Below are 22,624 nucleotides of genomic sequence, written 5' to 3'. Positions count from 1 at the left end.
ACTTGTGTGGAGTTATGTCTTAAAAGTGGGGACATGTGATAAATGTGAATAACCCCTGACTTATTAATAAGACCAAACATAGAAAAGCCATTAATCAGCTGAACTAAAGCTGGTTTTCTGCTCCATGTGTCAGCATTTTAACAACAGTAACAGTAAAACAGTGTCAGATCATGATGCAAATCAAATAAAAAAGTGAAAGTTAATAATCAGTCAAACAGCGCTCCAAGCGTTTGGATTTCTCACACCACGTGATTTCCTGTAATTTCCCAAACTTTGAGGAACAGCTCCTCCAAAGTAAGAGCACTAGCGCCCCTAGTGGAACTAAATAATACCAGAGCAGCATCTCCAAAATAAAAGTCAGGAAATGCTTGAAAATGCTACTTTTTAAACAGGTCCTCCTGGTAAATAAATACATTATTTTAATTCATGAGAAAAAACCCAAACAATAACTGTTTCTATATAAAACCCTGTTTAATATTATTCTACAGAATATTTGTGTTAAAGTATCAAATTTCAAAGTTGTTTAAAACAATTAAAACAAATGAAAATGTGTATCTATAACCCACCAACCACTGTCCAACTGCATTTGTTTTAGTTTAATAAAAAAGGTTAAAATGCATAAAAATATACTAAATATGTAATAACTTACAGTGGTTTCCAATCTTTTTTGTCCCGTGTACCCGCTTTGTATTTTTGGATTTCCAAACTTTAAGGAACAGCTGCTTCAAAGTAAGAGCACTAGCGCCTCCAAGTGGACCTAAATAATACCAGCGCAGCATCTCCAAAATAAAAATCAGAAAATGTTTGAAAATGCTACTTTTTAAATATTATTTTAATTTATGATGGGAAAAAACAAACAAACAATAACTGTCATTACTGCAAGATTTAAACCCTTGTTTTCTATATAAATCCATGTTTATTATTATTCCACAGAATGTTTGTATTAGTATCAAAGTTCAAGGTTGTTTAAAAAATAAAATAATAATAAATAAGTATGCATCACCAACCACTGTCCAACTGCATTTGTTTTAGTTAAAAAAAAGGTTAAAATGCATAAAAAACATACTGAATATGTAATAACTTAGTACATTGGTTCCCAATCTTTTTTGTCCCGTGTACCCCCTTTGTATTTTTGTAAAGTCATGTGTGTGTACCCCCTCTTCATATCATAAATACCCTCTCTATAATTTCACATGATTTTTCATTTGTGTCTCAAACATTGGTTCCCTAAGTGTGATAAAATGACCTCTACAGCTTAAAATAATCCTGTTTCAATAATAGACGAGAAAATATAGTTTTTTATTGAGCAATTTTGAAAAAAAAAAATAGCCTAAAAAAGAATTAAGAATATTCTTAGATTATTTTCTAATTAGTTAAATCTGTTTATATTACAGTCCTATATGAGATTCAAAGTATTTCTATATTTATTTCTATCATAATATTCATGCAAACCGTGCCTGATGATAATAAAATATCATGCGGTGAAATCCTTATACGTCCTTCACCCACAAATATGATCAATAAACAAGAGAAAAGAATAGAAACGATTAGAATAGAAAGTAAAGCAGCTGCTCTGGCAAACAAAAAATAATAATAAACACAGACGGTAAATATAAAACAGCTAGAAATGAAGTAAAATAAGGGAAGATTGCAGATCAAATCAAAACTTTACTGTAACGTCTGAATGAAATAATAAAATAAATTAACATATATTTGAAAATACAATCAAACATAATAAGATATAAGAGTTAAATGTGTTTTTCAGCTCCTATTTAATATCATTCTTTGTGTGTTTTTGCCCTCGCTTTATATTAAAAATAGTGAAAATATGAAATCCGCGATGACATTCAAATAAACAAGAATAATATTGATAAATATGGATGGACATCAAACTTTAAATGAAACAGATGGCCTTATTTATTTATTTATGTATTTATTTACACTTTTTTAAGTACAGATACAAACAAAAAGGCACTTTTTCACATTAATACAGATTATAGACAAGGTAAAGGACATAACGGACAAAACGAAAAAAGAACCAAGGGACTAAACAATGTTCTTACAATAAAAAAAAAACAAAAACAAATTAAATTATTGAATTAAATCAAGAGGCATTAACAAAAGATAAAGAACTGGCAAAAACATTAAGCTCGTTCCTCCAGTGGATAAAATTAGGTTCAGATTTGAAAAAACGACATTTATGAAGTTAATATTTACTGAACAAAACAATATTATTCACACTGAAATTAACCATTTTATCATTAACAAATATGTCATATTTCACATCTGATACAGTGAGCAGATTAATTGAATCCCATTATATATAAATTAAATCTGAATATTGCTCTAAAAACGCTGCACTATGTATATGTCACACACAAAAATAAAATATGATTCAAATCCTCAGTCCTGACTTCACAAAATACACAATAACCAACATCCAAATGATCTCAGTAATTCTTTTGTGAGGTAAACATTATTATTAATAATAAAATGAAGTTCTTTCACTTTGGGCGAAACTGAATAAACTAAATATTTGCATCTAATCTTTTTCCTTTGGTCAATTTTAAAATGTTTAAGGATATAATGTCTTTTAGCAGAGTTAGTGGAACAGGAAGTCAAAAAAAGTGTTCCTTTAGAGTTACAAAATTCAACATCATTAATATAAAGCTGTTTTAATTTAATCATAACTTTGGAATGTATTATATCTTGTTTAATCATATTTTTACTGTAAGTGACAGTGAAAGTCTTTACATTAACAATCTGGTTATTTATATATATATTTTTTCTGAGTCCAAAGTGTGTAATGTAGAATGTTTTTATCACATCCATTAAATGGGAGAAAGCCCAGACATCTCTGCTGTACCATTCATTCATAAAAACTGATCTTCTGCTCGTCACAATATATCTATTATTGTTCTAGAATGATATGTGGTGTAGAAATAGGTTTACAATAAAGAAAAGATTGTTTATTAAAATCTGAGAGTTTGACTGGCAACTTGTTGATATCATAATCACATTTTAGAAGAAACTCAAGTTCACCAGTTTGTGAAAGATCATCTTGGGTTCATGGAACCACACTTACCTAGAATGACCGCTAGATGGCGACATGACACCGCTTATTCAAACCGTCCGTTTCCTAAACTATACGTCATCATAAAGCAGAGGTATGCAACTATTGTGTTTGTTTTATCTGAGGGTCACATGATCAACATTCACGTCAGCATTTACAATAATGAGTGATCTGAGCATTAATACAGGAAAGAATAAAGAGTGTTTATGGTCATTTTGTGTGTTTTTCTGTCATTCTGTGTATGTTTTTGTCCTTTTGGGTATTTTTCCTGTTAAATACATGTTTTTTTGGAGTCATATTGTGTATTTGTGCTGTCATTTTGCGTTTTTTAGAGTATTTTTTAATGTATTTTTTTAGTAGTTTTGCTTGTTTGTTAATGCTGTGGGTTTGCAGAGTCATTTTTTAATGTTTTTCCAGGTTTTTTGTGTGCTTTTGTTGTCATTTTTTGTAACTTTATGTATTTTCTGAGTAATTTTGTGTATTAATGTTGTTATGTTCATTTTTGTTGTAGTTTTGTGTTTTTTTTTTTTTTTTTGGGAGTATTTTCTGTTTTTCTCTTGTATTTTACTGTATTTTCCTGTAATGTTGTAATTCTTTATATTTTTTTAATGTATTTTTGCTTTTGTTTTGTGTATTTTTCTGTCATTTTGTATGTTTACTTTGGGGGCCGCTTAAAATTAGAGCGAGGGCCGCATGTGGCCCCCGGGCCGCCAGTTGCCTAGTTTGCACTTAGTTTGGAACTACTTTATCATAAAAGCTCTATTTAAATTATGTCTATTTTAACATTTACTATTTTGTCAGAATTTCCTAATTTTACAATTTTGTGCACACAGTAGTGTAGTGTTACTATGGAAACCTGTTTCAGCCACTAAAAATAAAAATAAAAATCACAACAGAAAGTCATAATAATGAGTTTGTAAAGTGATAATTATGAGATAGAAAGTCATAATTTTTAGAAAGGATGTCATAATTATGAGATAAAAAGTTATAATTATGAAATTGAAATTCATATTTAAGAAGAGTTAGTCATCATTTTTAGAAAAAAAGTCATAATTACGAGAAAGTCTTAATTTTAAGAAAGAAAGTCATAATTTTGAGATAGAAAGTCATAATTATGAGAAAGAAAAAGTCATAATTTTAAGAAAGAAAGTCATAATTATGAGAAAGAAAGTCATCATTTTGAGATACAAAGTCATAATTATGAGATACAAACTGAGCATTTGCAGCAGTGTACCAACACTAACTGTTACCATTCTTAATTACACTTTGAATAATAATAATAATAATAATAATAATAATAATAATAATAATAATAATTGATTAAAAACACATATGTTGGCTGTTTATTCAGTTATTAGAATACAACATATGGTACATAGTGTAGAAAATATTGTGAGTTCAAAAATAAGTCTTTATTGCAAAATGATTCCGTCACCGTCTTGTATATTTCTTTGTAAATTTACATTTAAAAAAATGTTTTCTCATAATTATGACTTTACAAACTCATAAATATGACTTGCCATAGTGATTTCTTATTTTTTTAGTGGTGGAAACAGGATTCCATAAATGAGCACGTCTGACTCACAGGAAAAAATGATTGCAATAAATGACGTGTTACATAAATGAATTTATCTGCAGTATTTAATGAACTTATTTGCTTTGACGAGTCAAACTTTTCTAAATACTAATGTTTCTGATCTTTTCTCATTAATTCATAATATCATCACAATCTCACATCCCATAAAACAAACTTTAAAAAATAAAAATTAAAAAAGGGGCTCTGGAACATATGCCACAAAAGAGATTACTCACAGGATTAGGAAATCCAGTCATCTTAATCTGATCTACTGTCACTCATCATGTCATGTTTAACAAATCCCAACCTGTTGTCTACACATTGAGCTGCACCTGACCAGGATGAGGACGGCCACAACATACAGTATGTAAACTTTGTCTCTTCGTCTTTCTACAAAGCAGTTTATCCTGTAACCTCATTCATTACCATGGCAACCCCCCCCCCCCTTTCATCCTTTCTCTGTTCTCTTTTGGTAGTGTAATGAAGTGGCCCTGCTCAGGTTTAAACATTTACATCCATTTGCATGACAGCACCATTCAGCTGTTGTCTATAGGGATGGAGAGAGTGTTCAGTCTGTTAACACACACACACACACACACACACACACACACACACACACACACACACACACACACACACACACACACACACACACACACACACACACACACACACACACACACACACACCTCACTATGATTTGGTCGGTAAATTAAATCACATTACTGAGTGTTGATTAATGAGTTTGTTGTCATTTCATGTGTTTTTGTTCATGTATTGTATTGATTTTTTTCTGTGGTCGTTTTGTGTGTTTTTCTCTCATTTTGTACTTTTTGTTGTTGTCTTGTTGTGTTTTTTTTAAGTCATTTTGTGTATTTTCCTCTTTTTTTATGTTTTAGTTGTTTTGTGTGTCAATTTGTGTATTTATGTTGTTATTTTATAGCAATTTTCTGTGTATTTCTTTTCTATGTTTATGTTGTCATTTTGTAATCTTTCCATAATTTTGTGTGTTTTTTTTTTTTTGTGCCATTTTGTGTATTTTTCGAGTCACTTTGTGAATTTATGTTATTTATTGTATCTTTCTGTAATTTTGTATATTTTTTTAAGTCATTTTGTACATTTACTTTGGGGGGCACTCAAAATTAGAGCAAGGGCCACATGTTGCCCCCGGGCCACCATGTTAGTCCTAAAGGGACATGCAAAATTCGAGATCTTGCAAAACTATTGCAGGGTTTCACAATCTCTTGTTTTGTTTTTTTTTTTATTTTTGCTATTTTTTGCATGCCCTAGTTTAGCGAGATCTCCCAAAAGTTATTTTGTTTTTCCATTTATTTTTTTTATTTTTATTTCTTATTCCATAGAAACTGGAAAAGTCAGCTCTGACACAGATCTGACTCACAACCAAATAATGCTACTGTAAATGTTGGTTTTGCAGAGAATCTGACATTCAAGAGGAACGGGACCTTTAAATACACAATATTCTCAGATGTTGACACTGGGGGAACAGGTTCTACTGCAGACTTTGATCATTTAACACGTGTAGATGTTGGTGAGAGACTTTATTCTAATATCTGCTAAACTATGGAGAGCCTCTGATTAGTTTTATGAAAGGGACAGAGAAGTTTCCCCTTGGCAACAGCTTTAGAAATGATTGTCATGTGACAGTATGATGCAACCAAACAGTAGAGAGAGAGAGAGAGAGAGAGAGAGAGAGAGAGAGAGGTTACTGATGACTCACTGGAGGCTGACTCTGATGTCATCCTCTAACCTTCCTCACATGCCTGTTTCTGAGAGGCTGTTATTGCTCAGATCCTCATTAATTAATTAATGGGAAAATAATGGCAATAATCACAGCAAGTTCATTTAGTTTTCTTTTCGAACAAAATGTTAAGGTTTAATTTATTCAGACAATAAATGTATTCATTAAAAATCATTTCATTTATTTACACAGCTGTTTTTCTGTTTTTTTTTTTTTTTTTTTTTTTTTTTTTTTTTTTTTTTTTTTTTTTTTTTTTTTTTTTTTTTTTCTTGTCTGCACATGCTTTCGAAGGTTAACACTACAAGAAGTGCAATCTTTTGACAGCAATGCATATTTTATTATTGCAATTAAATAAATTTATTTATTTCATTGCATAATTGTGACCGTCACCAGCCCTCCCTAGGGAAGGGTAAGAAATACTTTATTAAAGGGAGGGTGTAAAAAAGAGAGGGCAGTGTTACACCAAGGTGAGGGGTTGGAGGGGGGTGGGGAAGTTAGCAGGGAAGAGGGATACAAGATAGGATATGGAATGGGTGAGGAATAGTTTTAAGTGATGCGATGTGAAATTGTGGTTGTGTATATTGTGTTTATTGTTGTGTTGTCAAGCCAGTTTGGTGACCAGTGTGTGGTTTAGGAATAATGGTGGTGGCTGTGAACAGAGGAAGAGGTGAGTGGAAATTCCAGAAAACAGGTATTTGGGAACAACGTGTCTAAGGTTGAGCCCAGTATGAGTGTTATCCCACAGCCCAAGGCCAGTGCATCCATGACAAATGTATTTCCAAGTACCGCCACTGCAAAACCCAAGAGCCGCCCCCGGGCCCGAAGAAGCAGTCAGGCCAGCAGCAAGAGCAGGCAGCCTAAGGGCCCCCGGCGACCACCCCACGGCCAAGCAGTCCCCCGAACGCCCCCAAGACCCAAGCCGAGAGGCAGCCATCGCCCCCCCATACACACCCGAGAAAGCCCCAAGGAGCCAAGGACCCAGCGCACCACGCCACCGATCCCACCCCCAACCCCCAGACCCCCCACCCCATCGACCCCCCCACCCCCCCACCCCACCCCCGCGCCCAACCCCCCGAGGGGAGGGCCCCGAGAACTCCCTGCCCGAGGCCCCAGCGGAGGAGCCGAAGCCCACACCCAGCAGACGACCAGAACCGCGCCGAACAGGCAGCCAGTGGGCACCCGCCGGCGAGCCCAGAGCCAGCAGGGGCCCGACCCCAGGCCAGAAGGACCCGGAACGGATGCAGCACCAGGAGCAGCCCGCCCAGGGAGGACGACCACACCCCAAGCCGCATAAGGCACCAGGGGGCCGCTGGGAGTCTCCCCGCCGGCCCCCAGGCACCCCAACCTAGCCCCCCACGGCGCCCCAGATCACCCTTCACTGATGCCGCCCGCGCCACGAGCTTCAGTTCTTTTTTTTTTTTTTTTTTTTTTAAAGCCAGGGCCCCCTCCAAGGGCCAAGCCAGACCGCCCCGCCGGGATGTGGCCCCCTATTCCGGCCCCCGACACCCTACCTCACGGGGCACTGCCCAAGCAGGGGCCGTACCAGTAGGTACGCAAGGGCGCGGCACGCGCCACCCGCCCCGAAAGACCCCCGCCAGGACCGGCCCGGCCAGCAGGCCAAGCACCCCGGGCCCCAGGAGCACCCCCCGGGACCAGGACCCCCCAAGGGCAAGCCCCCGGGCCAAGCCCCCCGGGACGCACTCCCCACCCCCGCCCGGGACCCGGCCACGGCCCAGCAGGACCGCACAGCCCCGGACAGCCCACGGCCAGCAGCCCAGGGCCCGCCGCCCCCCGGACAGCGCCAGCCACGGAGCAGCGCCCCCCGCCGGCCCGCGAGCAACCGGCGATCCCCACCGCGGGGACGGAGGCACCCCAACGGCACACATCAAGTGCGGGACAGCAGCCCCCAGCCAAAGATGCCCCGGACCCACCCACCAGTCCGCAAACGGCAGGATAGACCCACCAGGCGGCCGACAGCAACCTCCACCACCGGAACAGCTAGCGCCGCCCCCCAGTAAACAGCATCACCCCGAGGCGCCAAGCAACCCCGCCCCAACCCCGGCGAGGACACCAGCACCCCCCCAGCACACCCACCCCCCAAACCGGCGAGGCAGGCCGCCCCGGGCCCGCACACCGCGGGGCCCGCCCCCAAGGCCACCAGGAGACAAAGCAAGCGCCAAGCCACACCCAAGGGGGAGAGGCACCCCCGCGCCCCACCCGGCCGACACAGCCCGGAAAGACCCCGCAAGGAGAGACCCCGGCAAAGCCCCCCCGAGACCCACCGCCACGCCCGACCGCACCATCTTGATGTGCTTTTGCTCTATGCAGTGGCCCAGCCACCAACAGAGGGGCCAGGCCCCCACCGGAGAGGCCCAAATATGTGTACCAACCCACCACCCTGTTATGGTGCCTCTCCATTCCCCAATGGAGAGGCACTTCCCGATCCCCTGTGCGAATGTGTGTGTTTGGTGAATGTATGGGGTGTAATTAAAAGAAGGGGGATGGAGGGGAGCGGTGCTCCCCCTCCAGCCTCTGTGGATTTATGTGTATGTGGTGTAATAGGCCGGAGGGTGTAAAGGATGATACACCCTCCGGGGGGTGACATGTTGAGATGCGATTAAAATTGGAGGGATTAGTAGGGCAACTAGAGGTGGGAGGGCCGCCCCCACGCCACTACATAGTAACACAGGTGGCGGCCCCCTCCACCCCCAGCCCCACCATCCAGCCCCCCAAGGGTTGGGTATTGGTGTGTGGTGCATTTTGTGAGTGAGCCAGACCAGCTGGGAGTGGGGTGAAGTGAACATGTAGGAGGCCTGTCCAGTGTGAGCCGGGCCCGTCCGCGTGGCGGGCCACGCGAGAGGGTAGATGGCGCAGACGGGCAAGTGGCACTGCGGGCCCCGGAACAGCACAGCCGGAGACCCCCCCCCACGGCACCCCCCAGACCGCGCCGGCCCCGCGGAGCACGGCGACACCCCCCACCCCCGGGCACAGCCAGGCACCAACAACATCCCCCGGCGCCCCAGGGGGCGACCCCCGCCGCCCGCCGGCCCGGAGCAACGCCACCCCGCCACCAAGGGGAGCGGCCGAGCAGGGGGGAGGCCCATGCCCGCACCAGGGCCAGCACAGGCCCACCCGGCGCCACGATACAACACTCTCCACCGGGAGGCGGCCCCGGCCCCCCCGACGAGAGAGGACGCCATCCACCGCCAAGCAGGGCCATCCCTCCAGCCACAGACCGGCAAGCCAGAGTACCGAAGCACCCCAGCCCGGAACCGCCCCCCCACACCAACGGCGCCAATAGAGCCCCCCCCCCCCACGGAGGCAATCCCCGATGACCCACGCACCGGCACGAGACACCCCCCCGACGCCAGCACACCCCAAACAACAGCGGGCCCAAGGCCACCAGCCCCGCCCCGCCCAAGGCTGCGCAGCGCCGCCACGAGCCGCGGCCGGTCCCCGGGCAGATGGCCGGAGAGCACCTCCCCGGACACGTAGCCCAAGGATCCGCCCCCGGGGCACCCCCGCCCCGGAATCGCGCCCACGGCGCCCGGTGCACCCAGCCAGCAGACCAGCCAATCCCAACGCGGATCCACCGGGCCAGGAACCACGCGCCGCGCCCCCGCACACCCGCCCAATACGACCCCCGGGGAGGCCCCATAGCACCCCTCACCCCACCCCCTAGCCATAACGTCCACACCCCGGCCATTGCGGTCGTACAAAAAGCCCCCGAGGGGGCCCCGCCTAGCTCGCCGCGCAAGCGACATCCGTAGCAAAGGTGCGCCCCAGGGAGCCAAGCCAAGGACACAGCTGTTTTTCTGGAAGTTAATTTACAGTCTTCTTCAGAGGCATCTGCTCATCGCTTTGATGTTTCCTTTACTTCTGCATAATAATTCCAGCAACTTCATTTTGTCTTCTTTTAAAACAATATGTTAAGGTTTAATTTATTCAGACAATAAATGTATTTATTTGAAAAAATTTCATTTATTCACAGTTGTTTTTCCAGGAAGTTAACTTACAGTCTTCTTCAGAGGCATCTGCTGATCGCTTTGATGTGTCCTATTACTTCTGCGTAATAGTTACAACAAGTTCATTTTGTCTTCTTTTAGATCAATATGTTATGGTTTCATTTATTCAGAAAACTTTTCTTTTAGGAAATTTACTTTGATCTCCTGACATGTTTCGACGGTCAAATGTCAGTCTTCTTCAGAGGCGTCTGCTGATCGCTTTGATGTGTCCATGACTTCTACATAATAGTTCCAGAAAATGTATTTTGTCTTCTTTTAGATCAATATGTTAGGGTTTAATTTATTCAGACAATACATTTATTTATTTGAAATCATTTCATTTATTCAGACAGCTGTTTTTCGGGAAGTTAATTTTCAGTCTTCTTCAGAGGCATCTGCTGATTGCTTTGATGTGTCCTTGACTTCTGTGTAATAGTTACAGCAAATTCATTTTGTCTTCTTTTAGAACAATATGTTACTTTTCCATTTATTCCAGACAACTGTTTTTAAGGAAATGTCCTTTGATCTCCTGACAGTTCTGACAAAATTCAAATATGACAGATGGGTAAAAAAGCATGCCTACTTATTAATGATCAACCCTTGATTAAATAAGGAAAACACTTTTTATTCTCTTGAATAAAAATATAAACATTATTTTCTCAATTTTACTGTTTTATTTGGAACAATTTGCAAATGCAATTGTACAAGAAGCAATATTACAATAAACAAAAGATTTGATGCAAATGGTATACCACCTATCCTAACCCCCCCCCCCCAAAAAAAACACTAATTACTTCATACACATTATTTTTGTGTTCAAAAGGCAGTGGGAGGAAGTATAAACTTATTAGTCCCTCCCACCCTTTTTTCTACATTACAGTAAACAAATAATCTAATTTTTTCAGCTTCCTGTTTTCAAAACATTGTTATTAAATCAAATAATTGTGTCTCAACATTATATGATTTTGATTAAAATACACACACACACACACACACACACACACACACACACACACACACACACACACACACACACACACACACACACACACACACACACACACACACACACACACACACACACATTATACGCTTTCAAAATTGTCATACAACATAGAGCTATTTTAATATTTGTACACTCTTTAATTTTCATTGGCAAACATGAAACCGCAGCTTGTCATTTTTTTAATAAAATAATCCATTGAATGCATAGTTGACATAAAAAGTAAAAATTATAAATAATGAACGTGTGCATTAAACATAAACAGTTAGTAATTATTCATGAAAAATCTCATTAAAAAATACCATTATTATCAATCACTATTTTTATTTTACCAAAACAACTTTTATTAATGCTTACATTAAAAAGTACATATTATTTGCACAGCATCGATTAAAACAGTGTAAAAGCATGAAAGTGTCCTATGTGGGGCTTCTTCCTGTTTTACTCTGAAAGGACTGATCGGTTCCTACCCTCCATACCGTTAACATGATAAAGATAACGTGGTTTGAAACGGATTAAAAAAAAAAACCCTGGATCTGCTTGTGTCTGCGTTGCTGGCAGATGTTAAATGCGCATGCGCGTTTCACAATGTCGTCACCAAAGGAGATCGACGGCAATCGTCGCCGTGCGGGAACGGACGTTTTTATTTCCTTTGAAATCAAACGAAAATGTGTATTATGCGAGTCGTTTCTGCGTTCACACACGGATTTACAACAAAACCGAGTGGAAAAGTACTTTAAATCAGAGGCACGCGAATCGGGTTTTTTGTCACGTGGCTTTGTCTGACCAATCGGAGTGAGGCACATACACGGGAAAGTATGTTCTTTGTTGGGATATTTGTTCAACTTTATCTCCGAATCTGACGCTCTTTTTGAAAATCGAAGGAAACCTTGGATTCTTCATCAACGTGTCGGGATATCGACGCAGATGCGGTTTTTTTTTAGTTTTTTTTTTTTAGGTGGTGGGGGTTTTGCGGAATGCCACGTGTTCACGTTTGATGAAGATTATTTCATCACATGACTCCCCTCCCCCACCGGACAAGAAGGCGGACATGTTTGAGAGAAATGTGTTGGTTTTAAAGTATCGAGGTGGAAGACATGAAGATTATTGGAAGAAAGGTGTCGCCGCATTTTTGGATTTACCACTTTATACTTGTTTGCATTGATTTTTTAAAAAATGTATATTGTGGCTGGTTTTAGATATATATTATATATATATATTTTTTTTTTAAAAAAACTTAAAAAAAAAAAAATTTCAAATTGACATTTAATGACATGTATACAGTGTGAGGTGAAAGCCTAAGTAACTTTATCCGCATTTAGTTGACTGTATATTTTATGGAGTGACATTGTAGGAAGTTTATAACCTTGGGGTGGGGGATGGGCAGCAGTTGTTAGGTAATCATTTGTTTTACTTGTTTGGCAGTAATCTTATCAATATGGGGGCTCTTATTTCATGTTTATTTCTTCATTACAATGTGTGTTGTACGTGTTTTGGACCTCAAGGTTTGCAAGGGCTTGCTTGTTGCTTCAAGGAAAAATGCTGTGTCATTCAGTTGGTTGTTTTTCCTCTCATTTCACTTAGCTTGATAACTCTGAAGCCATTTGCGTATCATACATGTATTCCCGTTGAGTGTGGCTTTTATACATTTAATTGAGTTTCGGTTTATTGACTTATTTCCGCACCTGGGCCAAAGAGGCCGCGTGGCTTTGTTTCCAACTGTTAACCTTTATACACTAATCAATCGTTAACTTCGATTGCTCTCACCACACATTTGTGTGTTAGAGTAATTTCCGTCGTCGTGTGTGCTTTTATTGTTCTTAAAGGTTGATTTTACCGGTTATATTTGATAAAAATCTGTGGTGAAATCGTGCTTCAAGATGGCGGATCTGCGTGTCTTCCACGAGACGTAAATACGGACATGTTGGAGCGCTCGCGCAGAGACTTGTTGCTCACAGAGGATGCGCGTGACAGGGCCAGGAACCAATGAGCTTCCTGGGATCTACCTTCGATGCTGGACCTGCTGGCCAATCAGCGTCGTCACTTTAAACTTCCCAACGTAATTCGAGCTCGCCAAGCTTCGTATCTGTCGGTAGGTAGTGGAGGATAATATGGCGGAGTGTGTACATTTGTGTCCTGAATAGACCGGATTTATTGTTTTGAAACGTTTATTTTGACCGACAGTAACAGCGGGTAAATGAAGCAGGGAGAAAACATGTCGGAGGAGCTTCGCTGTTGAGTAGGTGTGGCCACGCTAACTGATGACCGTGGCATCCAATAGAAATCGAAGGGGTTGGAACGTTGTCGTGTCACTCCTCCAATAGGTTGAAAGCACGGTCTATAAAGGAGCGGGTGTAGCCGCAGCGTCGCCATTTCAACGGAGCAGACGTGAAGGCGTTTGTTTGGCGGTGAACAGCGCGACCTGACGAGCGGTGTCGGATCTGGCTATCAAACAGAATCCGGATCCATCCTGATGGATATGGCTGTAAACCCGCACCTTGACAGGTATCTTACGGTAAAACAGACTGTGAACTTGATATCCGAGGGGGTATTTCAACGGTAATCCCGTATTTTAATATAAAAATATTAATGTCGTCAGTTGGTGTTATGGAGGGAGATGGGGGCGGGCACCTGGATTTCCTGCAGGGACATACAACTTATTTGGACTGAAATATTTCACTAACTAATGGATTTTATTTGAATTTTAACGGAACTGCCACTTTTGGTTTTATCGGCGCCATCTTCGGCCGTCAGGGCTACTATCTCCCGCTGCTGTCGGTGTTAGCATTGCTAACATTAGCATTACTCCACCGGGCGGACTCCGCTGTAATGTGAGGGCGTATTGAGGCTTCTGTGTGTGTGTGTGGTATAGCTTTACATCACCCGTAGGCTTTGTGGGAAGAATGGTAGTGTTGTTTACTGTTAACGCCCGGTTTGTGGTGACATTATTCCCGGTTCTTACCGGTATGTTTTTGTAGCCATGTGACGTTCAGGGGCAGCCAAAATAAGCTATTGTCCCTTCTTTAAATATGTTATGAAATATTGTTTTACTAAAATTTACACAATAATTTTAAGGTCTGTTAGGTCTACGTTGTAACTGGTTGCCTAGTAACGGCGCCCAATAAATACCCCCAGTTCAAAAATGATAACTCTGTACCATATTATGTATTGTTTGTGTTTAAATAAATAAATTGCATTGTTTCTTTAACTTCATTTTATTCATTTTTTTTTTTTATAATAAAGTTTATTAACTGTCAAAAGTGTTTCAATAAGTTGTATCATTTTAAACAATGTTTACTTTAACTGCTGCAGGAAGTAGTTCAAAGGTCACAGGAATGTAAACATATCCAACAACCGAACCACGTTGGTTCTTTTTTAATGTAATTGGCTTTATGGCTATTTATATTTATCTTAATTATTCGCACCCAGCTTTATATGTAGCGAATTCAGATTGTTAGTTTAGTTATCAACTTTAATACTTACAAGTTCCCAGACATTTATATTTATTGCATTAAAGTTTTAAAATGAACCTTGTTATTGAGGCATTTATGTGTCTTTGTATTTTGCTTTAAACAATTGTGTAATAAGAATGTGACCTATACCAGTGACTCCCAAACAATTTTGCCAGGTAGTGCAACATGTCTAAACCAAAGTTATTTATGAAATAGAAACAAATTTACTTTATGGAAGGTCGCTGCTGTTGCAGAATTGAGGAAACAATGGGTGAGGAGGTGCATTATTATAGTGGAGGAGGAAGTGAAATGGAACAAAAATAAATCATTTAAAGCCTAGATTCTACAGACAGTTAATGGTTAAACCTCACATCATCTGCTAAAAGGAAAGCAAACACTATTGGCTTGTTTCTCATTTCTGTAGGACAGCATGTGAACAGCCCCGGCATCAAAGTAAGCCACCCTTAGTTAAAGCCCCTCCCACAATCCCCTGGGAGAGTGAAATGTGGGTGGGCTTAAAGTTACATGTAGTGCAATGCTGTCAGCATTGGTTTCCCTGTTATTTACAAATAGACTGAATCTGAAGTTAAAGGAAAACCATAAGGAAGAGATGGTAATAGATGGTGTTTCAATAAAATATTCAAACAGCAGATTAGAGAACATCTGTGTGTTCCTGCCAGATGTTGATGTGGGCATCATTTTGGCATCTCCTTGCAGCTCTCTTATCGGGGTTGACGTCAGCATCCTGGGAGTCACGATGGATCAGGGCTCGGGCATGGCGGCGAAGCGCATCCGGAAACCCTCGCTGCTCTACGAGGGCTTCGAGAGCACGGGGATGCCCCTCTTCAGTCACATGGCCCCGTCGGGACCCCCGCAGCCTCCTGTGAAGGACCCCAACCGACAGGGGAGGATGACCAACCAGCTCCAGTTCCTACAGAAAGTCCTGCTGAAGTCTCTGTGGAGGCACCACTTTGCCTGGCCCTTCCATGAACCCGTTGATTCTGTGAAGCTCAACCTTCCTGTAAGTGGAATTTATGGTCAATTAAGACGAGACCAACGCTTGGTTTTTAATATTTCTCACAAAAAGACCAGTTACGTGCAGAGTGCCCATCTGCGTTCTGAACGTGTGTGGCTTTGTTGCAGGACTATCACAAGATCATCAAAACTCCTATGGACATGGGCTCCATTAAGAAGAGATTAGAAAACAATTACTACCACAGTGCCAGCGAGTGCATGCAGGACTTCAACACAATGTTTACCAACTGCTACATTTACAACAAGGTAAAGGCCTCGCTTAAACCAACACTTCTAATGTGTTTATTTAACTAGTGCAGTCTCTGTAGGAAGTATGTGTAGCTATAGAAAAGTGGAAGGTTAAGTAGCTTTTTCATGAATGGTTTACATGGGAGCTTTAATTCCTCTTCAATTCAGAATTAAAGTTAAATCCTCTTTAAACTGACCTTGTAAACACTCAATTCCTAATGCAAATTTAATTCTGAATTACACTCGTGCAATTTATTCTTATTCACCTTAGCTACAAACATTGCTCACTGAGGACACCTGCTGGTCAATAGTTAGTTTTTTTTAAGGATATTCTTTGCAGCTTCCAATTTATCCTCAGTTACCATGACAACTTGTCAACATTGAGCTGTTTTAACTTATCCTGAGTTAGTATGACTACCTGTCAACATTGAGTTGTTCTGCAAAGCTGCATTTAAGACAATGTTTAAGACGATGTTGGAAATATCAGGTCAGTCTGAGCCTGATTTGCAGAGATATTTAAGAAACAAAAACACACACACACACACACACACACACACACACAGAAATATAATTCCTTGCTTTTATTGATATAGGTGATGAAACTCCTGTTTCATGGTTTTTGTTTGGTTTTCTACTTTTGCCCCTCTAACAGCCAACAGACGACATCGTGCTGATGGCTCAGTCCCTGGAGAAAGCTTTTCTGCAGAAGGTGGCTCAGATGCCTCAGGAGGAGGTGGAGCTGCCCTCCCCTCCTGCACGGAGCAAGTCTGTCAAACCAGTGAAAAAAGGTAATAAACAAATAAGGGTGCACCGATTTAAATTTTCTGGCTTATTCCAATTTTTTTTATTTTCTCAAACTGACAGCATTCCCCTTAAATGTTCATATTTTACTGTAAAACATTAAACAATACCCATGAGACAACTTATTTTAACTGCACATGAGCATTAGCATGATTGCTATCTTAAAATGCTGCATACTCAGCAGTGTGTCGGTTTCTTAAATGGCGAGTGAGGTCGTGTTTTATTTGCACCTCCACCACCATTTATTTCCATGTTACACAAAATACAAATTGCATCATTGGTTTAAAAAAAAATTGATCCGAATGACTTTAATTTTCTATGACGATTGGCGTTCACCTGTAGTTTTCTGACATCTTCCTCTGTCGTTTATCTCACAGTGTCTGGAGGAGTGACCACAGCTCATCAAGTCCCTGCGGTCTCCCAGTCTGTGTATTCTCCCCCCACCCCCGAAACGCCCGACTCCATTTTCTCCACCCCTCCACAGACTCTCCTGAGCAAGAGTCTGCTCCCTGAGCACAACAGCATCCCTGCCGTCACAGGGATGGCCACTCAGCCCACAACCAAGGTAATATTTATATTCATTATTAGGGCTGGGCGATATGGATCAAAATACAATATACATTTTGATATTTTTAACTCAAAGTCTAACAGGAAAGACTGGGTTAAATTTGCTGGTGAAAAATGTCACACAAGCTCATTTATTAACAAACGGCTGCACAATATGAGCCACTTTTGACTTTTTCATGCTGTTCTGAGTATAAAATAAATAAGCTGTAAAATAAAAATATATTGATACAGGTGATATGGTAATTTTCTATATAGAAAACTCAATATATTGCCCAGCCCTAGTTGTTCTATAAACCAGGATAAAATCTTTATTTGGGATATTTTCTCTACGTAGAAAAAAGGCGTGAAGAGGAAAGCTGACACGACCACCCCGACCACCGTAGCGATGCCATTAATGGGCCCAATGGGCGTCAGTGGCATCGGCCTGGGAATGGGAGGCCACAACTCACCGCTTACCCTGGCCTCCCTGGGAATGGAACACAGCCACAGTGTTGGGATGGGGATGAGCCAGGGTCTCACCCTCAGCCAGGGGATGTCCATGGGGATGAGCATGAGCCCCACAGGGCTGATGCTAGGTCCTAAAGACACTGCGGGGAACAGGCGGGGCCTGAGCGGGCGACCAATCAAACCTCCTAAAAAGGACCTGCCGGACTCCATCCTGCCCCCGCCAGTGCGCCGCAGCAAGCTCACGCCGCAGCTGCGCTACTGCAGCGGCATCCTGAAGGAGCTGCTGTCCAAGAAGCATGCGGCGTACGCCTGGCCCTTCCACAAGCCCGTGGACGCCTCCTCGCTGGGTCTCCATGATTATCACGACATCATCAAGCAGCCTATGGACCTCAGCACCATTAAGGTATGCCAGCACGAGAAGAACATGTAAACTCCACACAGGGTGCTCGTATGTTTTCACTGATCGGTTGTGTGCTTGTGGTGTTCAGAGGAAGATGGACAGCAGAGAATATCGAGATGCTCAGCAGTTTTCTGCAGATGTTCGGCTAATGTTCTCCAACTGCTACAAGTATAACCCCCCCGACCACGACGTGGTGGCCATGGCCAGGAAACTACAGGTGATGTTAGCGTCGTACTGGGACCTGAATCCACTTTGTAGTCTAGTTTCTAACATGTTTCACTTGGTTTCCTCACAGGACGTGTTCGAGTTCTGCTTTGCTAAGATGCCAGACGAGGCCCCGGCGCCACCTAGCTCCTCGTCCTCCTCCTCATCCTCCTCGTCTTCCTCAGAGAGTGAGCTGAGCAGCGAGAGCGAGGAGAGCGAGAGCAGCCCCAGCTCCGACTCCGAGGAGGAGCGAGCAAACCGATTGGCTGAGCTGCAGGAGCAGGTTTGTGCACGTCGGAGCGGGAAAAGCATGAGATGAAAAGCAACCGCACCACGGCTGACCTGTTTGTGTTTTTACAGCTGAAAGCCGTGCACGAGCAGCTCACGGCGCTGTCCCAGGGTCCCATCGTCAAACCCAAGAAGAAGAAAGAGAAGAAGGAGAAGAAGAAAAAGAGAAAGGGGGAGAAGCATCGGCGGTTAGAAGACGATCTGTCGCCTGTTAAACCCAAACGAGCTAAAACTTCAAAAACCAAGAGCAACCGAGCGACGCCGTGTCCTGTGATTCCAGTGAAAAAGGCCACGAGCAAGAAAAATAAGAGCAAGTGAGTAGTGGTTGAACACAGACATGAACATTCTAGAACAGTCATGTGGAGACAGGACCATCTATAAGGGGGAATAAAGGAGAGATTTTTGGGGTCCTTCCATAAAGTCAGTAAAATGATGGTCCATTGTTCTATGAATCTGTGATAACCACATTTATTTATTCATCTGAATAATATCCACTGTTATCCAGGAACGTTTATTATTATTATTATAGTCATCTTAAAGATGGAAATCCACATTAATGGGTCAATATGTGACAATAGGTGTAAAAGTGGTGAAAATGTCGTAAAAGTGGAAAAAAATGTGTAGAAAATGCATTGAAATTTGTCAGGAACGGGAGGAAAGGAGCAAAAATGCATTAAAAGTAAAGTGATGAAAATAAGTTAAAATGTGGAAAGTTTGGTGTAGTTTCAGAAAAAAATGCTAAAATAAGCAAAAATGGCTCAAATTGTTAAAAAAAAAAAAAAGTTTCTTAAAGGCATCTGGCGACCCTCTGAGATGAAATGTTGAAAGGTCTTACATTAATTTGACTCTTCCATCAGATCCAAAAAGAGCAGCATCATGTTCAACATGCCCCAGCCGGTTCACGACCCCATCGTGGGTCACTTCGACTCTGACGAAGAGGAGGAGACGGCGCCCATGTCCTACGACGAGAAGCGTCAGCTGAGCCTGGACATCAACAAGCTCCCCGGGGAGAAGCTGGGCCGCGTCGTCTACATCATCCAATCACGCGAGCCGTCGCTCCGCGACACCAACCCCGAAGAGATCGAGATCGACTTTGAGACGCTGAAGCCGTCCACGCTGAGGGAACTGGAGAGATACGTCATGACGTGTCTGAGGAAGAAACCCAGAAAGCCATACGGTCAGTGGACATGAGACGCCACTCACTCACTCACTCGTTCACTCACTCACTCACTCACTCGCCTGTCTCTGTTTGGTGTTACAGCGGTGAGTAAGAACAGCGCGGGGAAGTCCCGTGAGGAGCTGGCTCTGGAGAAGCAGCTGGAGCTGGAGAGAAGGTTGATGGATGTCAGTGGACAGCTCAACTCTGGGAAGAAGCCTGTGAAGACCAAACGTAAGATCTCACCTTAACCACTGGATCATTGTCACACTATCAATACAACATCGTTATTTAGTTATGAAATAGTACACAATAGATTCTACATGTAAAAATAACAAAGTTTTAGAAGCAGGAGTGTCACATGTGACCTTTGATATTATTCCTTTGATGTTAATCATGATAGAAATGAACAAGTTCTTAAAAGACTCAAATATGGAGGTAGATTTGTGTCTTTGTTATTAATAATAAAAACCTTTTCAATAAAACAAAACACTTTAATCAAAAGAAATATTTTCAATCAGAAATGTTAAATTTCCAAAAAAATATTTGAGATTCAAAAAAATTGCATTTCAACACTTTTTTCTTTACAATTTTTTTTGATTGATGTGACTTTTTATTGAAAATATTTTTGATTGAAGTGTTTTTTAAATAATATTTTCAAAGAAAAAACTTGAAGAAAAAGTGTTCAAATGCAAATTTTTGGAACTCAAATATTTATTTTGCATTTTAACACTTACATTATAACAAGTGTTTTGTTTTATTAAAAATGTTTTTTTTTTTTATTTAAAATTAATAACGAAGACACAAATCTACTTCCAATTTTGAGTCTTTAAAGAACCTGTTAATTTTTATCACTGACTAACATCAAAGGAATAACATCAAAGGTCACGTCTGATCCTGGACAGGCTGGTTTGAAGCTGTTGCTTCTAAAACTTCAAATTAATGATTCTACCTTTATACTTAAATAAAAATCCAGTTTGACATCATGACAGGAAGTCATCCTGTTGCGTTTGTTCAGATCAGAACGTGATGTCGTGTTTTTTGTTTTGTTTTGCAGCAGAGAAACCTGCGGCCGAGGCTCACAACCAGCCGTCACGTCTCAGCGCCAGCAGCTCTTCGTCAGACTCCTCCTCTTCCTCCTCCTCGTCCTCATCCTCAGACACCAGCGACTCGGACTCGGGCTGATGCGGACACGTGCCGGTTGATGAACGCAACCGAGACGAAGGTGGAAGGGTCGACCCCCGTTTGTGGAGGGAGCGACGCATAGACGGGCGTGTGTGCGAGGGATGAAGGTGCTAGGGCCAGAATGTGTCCATTTTCTGGAGTTCATGTCCCTTTCCACAACGCGCCCCCTCTGTCTGCACCGTACGCCCCCCCCCCCTCCCCCTGTCTGGACGCTGTATAGACCAGGTGGTACAGTCCAATAAACATATTTTCTTTTATAAAGAAGCATTTTATGGAGCTAATTTATTCCCTGATTGTGGGAACTATGATGTGTGGTGGGCGGAGTTGGTTTGGTTCTTTCGTATTTCTATTGGGGAAGTGTTTTTGCGTGCAAGCGTGTCACGTATGAATTGTTGGCGATTCCGACACCACGAGCGCAGCCTCGTGGCGTTCTTCATGGTTTTGACGCAGGCGTTAAAAATCGTTCTGCACGCAGACGCACCTTTGGTTTCAGTCCAAATACAGAATGCATGCCACACGCACAGACACACACGCTCCTGCATCTCGTCCCTGAGGGTTCGTCTGTACAGAAATGAGACGTAGTTACAGCTTGTACGTTTTTTTTTTTTCCTGCTTTGTGTGTCGTCTTTTCCACACACTGTGAGTTTGTCTGTAACGGCGTTTTCTCTTCTTCTTTGTGACCAATCTGCTAATAAATTGTGAGGACGTGTGTGTGTGCTCACACGTGGCTCAAACATCTATTCTATGACTCTTTTGATTGAACCGATTAGAAGAATGTTAGATCAGTTTTTCCACCATGTAAAAAAAACACTGTAATCTAAAGTAAAGGTTGTGTGAGGGCTTATTTTAGTACGTTTTGCAGTTGAAAAACCTGTTCTGACGTCTTAATACAATGTTTTGTTGAAGTTACTAATGAAAGGTGTGGCTTTATTATTATTTTAAGCGACTAAGATTTAGTTTTTCATCCTTAGAGATTATTTATTCAGGAGGAACAGAGACGACTGGACTATAAACTTTTGGAGGGTTGGACACGTGTTCAAATGTCACAGGCTTTGTGCATGTTTTAGTTTTGCCTGCATTAAATTAAAAAAAAAACATGTTCAACTGGAGGTTTTTGTTCAATAATCTCCTGTGTTATTATTTATTCCAGCTTTGTCTTCCTTAATTTTAAATTGGCCTAAAAGGCGTCTGTGCTGGACTCAGTATTTCATTTGTTCATAAATAAAATTTAACGTGTATTTTTATTTCCCAGGCTGTAACAGTTGCTTTTATTATTTTTACAAACATGGATTTATTCAACCAAATTATTCCAATTATTCATGTCAGTTTTTCAAAATAAGTAACTACATCTTTACTACATTAAAGACAAAAATGAATAATAATTAAATGTAACACTATGTCTCCATATGTGTGAACATTTAAGATTTGTATTAATGAAAGTGTCTT

At 41.7% G+C, this 22,624-nt stretch overlaps 1 protein-coding gene across 2 annotated transcripts; it reads left to right on the top strand.

Annotated features, from left to right (window-relative positions):
* The first annotated feature begins 11,969 nt into the window (after positions 1 to 11,969).
* Positions 11,970 to 21,920, top strand: LOC114471779 (bromodomain-containing protein 2-like). 2 transcript variants are annotated; one of them, XM_028460692.1, is made up of 12 exons: positions 11,970 to 13,920; positions 15,585 to 15,888; positions 16,011 to 16,148; positions 16,783 to 16,918; positions 17,309 to 17,496; positions 17,833 to 18,348; positions 18,434 to 18,562; positions 18,641 to 18,832; positions 18,910 to 19,151; positions 19,695 to 20,014; positions 20,099 to 20,227; positions 21,051 to 21,920. In XM_028460692.1, the coding sequence occupies exons 1-12, from the start codon at positions 13,889 to 13,891 to the stop codon at positions 21,176 to 21,178; spliced, it is 2,454 nt and encodes an 817-aa protein (XP_028316493.1). In that variant the 5' UTR covers positions 11,970 to 13,888; the 3' UTR covers positions 21,179 to 21,920. The 2 variants fall into 2 exon arrangements, with proteins under 2 accessions (XP_028316493.1, XP_028316494.1); XM_028460693.1 differs by having other exon boundaries at positions 11,970 to 13,930.
* Positions 21,921 to 22,624: the final 704 nt, after the last annotated feature.

The sequence above is a fragment of the Gouania willdenowi genome, chromosome 11 (genome assembly GCF_900634775.1).
Source record: "Gouania willdenowi chromosome 11, fGouWil2.1, whole genome shotgun sequence".
In the NCBI taxonomy this organism is placed as follows: domain Eukaryota; kingdom Metazoa; phylum Chordata; class Actinopteri; order Blenniiformes; family Gobiesocidae; genus Gouania; species Gouania willdenowi.
The sequence above is the reverse complement of the archived record's forward strand: the minus strand, read 5'-3'. Positions and strand labels throughout refer to the sequence as shown.

Bases quoted from the DNA above. Each gene is read 5' to 3' on its own strand.
- LOC114471779 (XM_028460692.1), top strand. From the start codon at position 13,889: ATGGATATGGCTGTAAACCCGCACCTTGACAG. The intron at 15,889-16,010 runs GTAAGTGGAATT...GCTTTGTTGCAG, and splicing joins CTGTGAAGCTCAACCTTCCT to GACTATCACAAGATCATCAA. The intron at 18,563-18,640 runs GTGATGTTAGCG...GTTTCCTCACAG, and splicing joins CCATGGCCAGGAAACTACAG to GACGTGTTCGAGTTCTGCTT.